This window comes from Aegilops tauschii, chromosome 3 (genome assembly GCF_002575655.3).
Source record: "Aegilops tauschii subsp. strangulata cultivar AL8/78 chromosome 3, Aet v6.0, whole genome shotgun sequence".
In the NCBI taxonomy this organism is placed as follows: domain Eukaryota; kingdom Viridiplantae; phylum Streptophyta; class Magnoliopsida; order Poales; family Poaceae; genus Aegilops; species Aegilops tauschii.
In genome coordinates this window covers 554,330,932-554,337,328 of record NC_053037.3, presented here as the reverse complement: position 1 = coordinate 554,337,328, position 6,397 = coordinate 554,330,932, and the positions used below count along the sequence as shown (strand labels likewise).

Sequence of the window (6,397 nt, the reverse complement as noted above, 5' to 3'; positions counted from 1 at the left end):
TCAGTACTCAGTGGCGCCATCATCACCACGCACGCACACGCACAGCCGTAGCTTATCACAAAATTCGTGAATCCGTTCGCTTTCTGCCTCCATGAACTGAGCTCCGACGCCTTTCTGCCCCTGCTTTCTCTGCGCCGCCGCTCTGTGTTTCTACTGTAGCTGTTTGCAGTCGCTACATAGTTCATTCTTTAGTTGTTGATTTGTAGTAGTACAAGAAGAAGCTGGAATTCACGAGCAAAAGAACTCCGATTTAACCTTGGAACATGAACTCTTTGATTCACAGTGAGCTCTCTCGGCTCACTCGTCAAACATGGTGAGGTGTTTGATTGCTTGAGCTCGGTTTGCTGATTGCTTGAGCTCAGTTTGTTTCTCCTGATAAGTTGGGACTGATGATTACTACGAGGTACTACTAGTGCTACCACATTAGCGGTTCGACGAATTAACGGGGCACTCATTAGAAAATTACAGGGACCATGATTGAGGTCAGGTCAGCTGCTCTAATCCTCTCGCCGCGGCGAATTGGAGGCGGTCTCATCCTCGTCCTCCTCCATGCCGCTGCGCGACTCGGTCACGCATGAGGACGCCGGGGACGGCGATGCCGGTGTCATGTCGGCGTCGGCGTCCCCCCTACGCCGCCCCGCTGTGCCGTGGCGCGCTGGCGTGGCCTTCTTGAACACGCGGCAGACCACCCAGTCCTTGGCGGCGTGGAGGCTCTTGGCGGTGGCGTAGGCGGCGAGGCCGGCGGGCAGGAGGCGGTACTCGTGCATGGCCCAGCCGGTGCGCGCGCCGCCGGGGCGGCAGAAGACGAGCGTCCGCTTGGCGCCGATGGGCCGCCCGCATCGGGGCGCCACGACCAGCCGCTCCTTCCCGGACGCCCTCCACACGCCGCTGCCGCCCGCCCTGCCGGCGCCCCCGCCCTTCCGCCAGCACCCCGTCGCCGGCAGGTGGAAGAAGTAGCGCTCGCCGTCGGCTTCGCCTGCACGCACACGGCAAACAGTCAGCGCAATGCGCCAGCAATGCAGCCGCAGCTCCGTTGGTCAGTGATATGGCGAGTAAGTGGAGCGTACCTGGCAGGTCCCATGGGTGGAGACGCGCGAGGTCAGCGACGGGGATGATGTCGGCGGGGAGGGGGCAGGAGAGGGCCTTGCGGCGCAGGTAGTGCAGCAGCAGCTCCTCGTCGGTGGGCCGGAACCGGAAGCCGATGGGCAGCCCGCCCTGCCCGGCCGGCACCCGGCACCCCCCGACGCCCGGGGCCTCCTCCGCCCGTCTCTCCGCCGGCAGCGCCATAGATGCACACACAAAGACACAACCCAACTAAGCAAGCAAGCAAGCAAAGACTACTCCCTCTCTCTGTCTCGGATGGGTCAATAGGCCGTGTGCTTGCTGTAGGCTCGCTCACATGCAAGTCAGACTCAGGTACTCGCTCGCCCCTCCATGGAGGACGGAGCTAGCAGAGAGTAGTTGGGTGCGGGATGATAGCTAGCGGGAAAGGGGGAGGAGGTTGGCGGTTATATAGTGGCGGGCAGGAAGGCAGCCGGTGTCGTGAAACACACTCAACCGCCATCGGCGAGCTCGGCTTTCCTTTCTTCCTGCCCTTTCCATCAAGCGAAGGGAACAGAGAAAGGAAGCGGGCGTCCCGTGCAGCCCTTAATCACCCTCCAACCGGTGAGCTCCGGGCTTAAGCAAGCAGAGCACGCAGGGTCCCTCTGCACCTGTCTCCGGGAGGGGAGAGGGGAAGGAGAACAAGGCATCGAAAGACTATCTTTTTCGTGCGCGCCCGATTATCTCTTTCTCTTTTCTTTTCTTTCCTTTTCTTTGCGCCCGTGGAAACGAAACGAAATTCCTTCTCATCTCCTCCCTTCCTTTTCTTTTTCTTTTGTGCTGGAGGAGGGAGGGAGGGGGAAGGAGAAGCTTCCACGTTACAGCAACGCGCTGGAACGGGGAATCAACGGCCTCAGCGGCCACCTACCTTGGATTCCAGCATTCAATTTATTTATTATTGTTATCATCGTCGTCTCCTTGGCCTCGGAGAAGGAATCGGAGGGAAAGTCGCTCCCCCGCTGACACCTCGCGTGCCCGTGCGGCAGTGCCCAAAAGAGATGGATGGGCTGTGCGAGAAGCATCATTCAAGCTTAATTACTTCACCAGTTCACCGTCCGGGTTGAAGCATCATTCAAGCTTAATTACTGCAGCTTTTGGGGTGGACTTTACAGCGGCTTTCGGAGTCAAATGCACGGCCGTCCGTCGCCGTTGCCACTTGCCCCTCCGCCCCCGCCTTTGGCTCCGGCTTTGGCTTTGCTGCGGCATCCGAGGGGAGGTCCCCCGGCCGGGCGGCTGCACGGGTGAAGTGGACGGGGCACGGGCGCGGCGCGCGGCGCCATGCATGCACGCTGCCACGCACGGCCATTGGGCATCGGGCAGTGCGCGTGGACGGCATCACTAGCACGCACTGCAACATTGTGTACTAGCTTCCTTCGTCCATGGGTGCGTGCGTCCGTCCGTGCCCGGCTGTCTGGCTAGCCAGGTCTGGCTCTCGGTACGTCGTTCTCGCCTGCGCTTTCCCGTCACGTGAACTGTCCCGTCCTCGCTGCCGTCCCGGCACCGGTGCTGTTCCGTCCGGACTCCGGCGACGGGCGATCCATCGGTACATGGACTGGTCTCTACTCAACCACGTGACTAGTACCGTTTCCGTTTGGACGGGCACCCTTTTGTGCATGCGGTTGGTCTTGTCGATGCATGCGCGGTGGTGTATGCCCATCCGTGGTAGCGCGGGCGTCCGGCGCGACGGGCCGGTTGGCCACCGGCGCCAGCGACGATCCCTCCACTGTTGTGCTGACGGGGAGAGAACGCACCAAGCACCTGTGTCTCGGACGATTTGGCACTTCCGCTATTCCTTCAGCCTTCAGGGACTGGTCATGGAGCGGGACTTGTCAACAAGAAAAAACACAGATGATCTTTTGTTCTCCAGTGTTTGCTCTCCACCACGTACGTGTTCCTGCCTTCATTTCTGCTTCACAACCCATGGAATTAGGTGGACCACACCAAAACCAAATACGTGAGGAGCAGCCGTCGCCTCACGTAGCCGCCACCTCCTCCCTAAGATTAGATTTTCTCTGCCTCCCATCGGTGCCGCCGTCGGTCCGCCTCGTCTCCTATGGCATTAGGGCTATGGAAGCGTGATGGATACCGGCCCTTGCGGGTGGAAGGGCTTCGTCTTTTAGAAGTTACTTCGAGTTTTTTAGGGTTTCTATCCTGCCCAGTAAGACGAGACGCCACCGCCTCCCTAAAGATGAAATACGGTTCTTCCTGCCTGGCCCCATTTTTGATGATGCGTCTAGCACTGACGGTGGACGTGTGGAAATGTGTCTTCGGCGGATCTATGTTTTTGTGGTTCTGCTCGAAACTGTTCGTCGTTTGTCTATGTTCGTGTGGATTGTTAGATCCTTTTGATTTACGCTACTCTTCATTATCGACGGTTGTTGTTCTGCTGCGCTGGTCCTATGGGGGCTTAGCACGACGACTTCCCGACTGCCTACAACAACAAGTTTTGCCCGACTCCGACGAGCGACGGGCGATGACGGCGGCATGCCTTCGACTCGCTTCAGTTCTTTTAGTCGTCGCTAAGTGGTCTATAAATCTAGATATATTTTTATTAGCTCTAGTGTTCATTGTACTACCATGATTGCAGATGAATCGATCGAAAATTTTCTCACAAAAATCCATGAAATTAGAAACTTAGTAGTATCGACTGCAACCATTATTTTTCCTTCGGAGAATTGGCCTCAACAGTAGTTTGCAGTACTCTTATCTTTACTTGGCCAACGACAAAAAATGGATGGCCTAGCAACCCCAAAAAAACAAAAAAATAATGGATTGCTCCGCTCGTTATTCTGGGAGAAGCCGGATTTGAACTCCGCACGCTAATAGTGCTATTTAACCGTACTTCCAGCACAACATTAACAGATATATACCAAGTGTAAATTATCTAAAAATTCTTAACAAAATAGAAAACAGCCACCAATTTGAAAAAAAGTTTGTGGGTTTGAGACATTTGTTGAAAATAAAAATGTTGACGGAATTGAAAAAATATTCCCGAAATTTCAGAAAGTTCACGAGATACAAGTTCATGCATTTGAAAAATATTCACCAATTTGAAAAACAAATTACGGACTGGGGAAAAGTTCACAAATTTGAAAACTATTCACGTAAAATAGAAAAATAAAAATAAGAACAAAAATTAAAAGGAAAGGAAAACCGAGAAAAAAAGAAAAAGAAGAAGAAGAAAGCCAGAGAAAAAACGTACAAAAAACTAAATTATATGGGCCGGCCCTTTACTGTTGTGCGCCCAGCATGAAAACATGCTAGCCAGGCCCGGAATACGGGAATATCCTGTGTGACGCATTCTGCGTCGAAGTGTCACTAATTAAAGTAGTACTCTTTGCAAAGAACACTTCATTTTTCCAGGTCGCGACAGGTGGCGCACATGCAGCGCGCCACTTGTCGCAACCTGGGAGTTTTCCCTTTTTTTTAAGATCCGTTTATTCAAAACGTTTTATCTCTTAAACCGTGCGTCCAAATCTCGAACAATTTTCACCATTGGATTCCTCGCGTCGAGATCTTCAAAACTAGATCCCATGTTGATAGGTTTTGATGAACTTTTTTTCTCACGAAAAAAACCGGACGAAAAAACCGTGCAAAAAACACAAACCGGAAGTACGGTTTTTTCCCTTTCCGAAAGAGGCACGCCCGTGCCTCTCGCGAAATCACAACCGTGCCTCTCGTGGAAGCACAACCGTGACTCTCGTGGAAGAAAAAAAACAGAAAAAACGTTTTTTATTTCGTTTCCGAGAGGCACGGGCGTGACTCTCGCGAAAGCACAACCGTGCCTTTCGCGAAAGCAAAACCGTGACTCTCGCGGAAGAAAAAAACAGAAAACGCGTATTTTTTTCCTTTCCTAGAGGCACGGTCGTGACTTTCGCGAAAGCACAACCGTGCCTCTCGCGGAAGCAAAACCGTGACTCTCACGAAAGAAAAAAAAACAGAAAACGCGTTTTGTTTTTCCCTTTCCGAGAGGCACGGCCGTGACTTTCGCGAAAGCACAACCGTGCCTCTCGCGGAAGCAAAACCGTGACTCTCGCGCAAGAAGGAAAAAACAGAAAACGCGTTTGTTTTTCGTTTCCGAAAGGCACGGCCGTGACTCTCGCTAAAGCACAACCGTGCCTCTCGCAGAAGAAAAACCGTGACTTTCGCGAAAGGGAAAAAAATGTGTTTTTCGTGCATAAAAAAATTCCAATTTTTTTTGATCGAAAAGCTAAGAAAGACCGGGGGAAAACCAAAACGTCAAAAAAACCCGGAAAAAAGACCGTTTAAAAAGCCGAAAACGCGTGCGGAAATATAAAAAAAAAATCCGAAGGGAGCATCCAGAGCGCGACACGTGGCGAATGGCTGAGAGCGCGCCAAGTGGCACTGATCGTTGCGAGGCTCCCGAAGGAGCGCTCGTTAACTAGTTGCTCCCGGAGACCCATTAACGTGATACAGCGCTTCCGGTTTTGGGAACTTTTTAGAGTTTCACAGCCGGTTTTTCTGGTGAAGGTTCCTGAAGCGGTTTTCCTGCTTCTTTTTGGTTTTTCATACTTTTTTGTTTTTCTATTTATTTTTCTACTTTCTTTTCATTTTTCGTTTATATTTTTTCAATTTTTTTATTTTTAAGCTCAGGTTTTCAAAATTGTTGGGCAATTTTATGAAATATTCGTTCTTTTAGAAAACGTTCAATTTTTTAAAAATTTCATGTTGTCCAAAATTGTTCACAAATTGAAAACAAAAATCCATTTTAAAAAACTTCTTTTGCGATTTAAAAAATCCTTTCATTTTTAAAAAATTGTTTGGCATGTTTTTTTTAAATATTCGTGCTTTTAATAAATGTTCAATTATTAAAAATGTTCATGTTTTCAAAAATTGTTCATAAATTCAAAAGAAAATTGCATTTTTAGAAAACATATCGGGGATTGAAAAATGTTCTCATTATTACAAAATTGTTCAGGGTTCTAAAAAATGTTCTCATTTTTAAAAAATTGTTTGGAGTATTTTTTTCAAAAATTGTTTTAGAAATTTTCAAATAATGATATGATTTCAAAAAAGTGTTCCTGTTTTCAAAAATTGTTCACAAATTTTAAAACATGTTCTTGTCTTCAAATTTTTGTTCAGGTATTAAAAAATTGTTCGCCTTTCATTTTTTATGATTTTCAAAATTATTCTCCATTTTGAAATTCGTTCCAAAAATTCAAAATATGTTCGTGTTTACAAAAAAATCAGAAATTTCAAAATGTGTTCGGATTTGTAAAAAAAATGTTCGCAAGTTTAGAAATAACTCAAATTTTAAAATATTTTTCGGGATTTC

General features: G+C 49.2%; 1 protein-coding gene across 1 annotated transcript; it reads right to left on the bottom strand.

Moving 5' to 3' along the window:
* Positions 1-249: 249 nt before the first annotated feature.
* Positions 250-1,911, bottom strand: LOC109769983 (NAC domain-containing protein 83). Its single transcript, XM_020328690.4, has 2 exons — positions 1,068-1,911; positions 250-976 (listed from the first exon to the last, which is right to left on the bottom strand). The coding sequence occupies exons 1-2, from the start codon at positions 1,285-1,287 to the stop codon at positions 498-500; spliced, it is 699 nt and encodes a 232-aa protein (XP_020184279.1). The 5' UTR covers positions 1,288-1,911; the 3' UTR covers positions 250-497.
* Between the last annotated feature and the right edge of the window lie 4,486 nt (positions 1,912-6,397).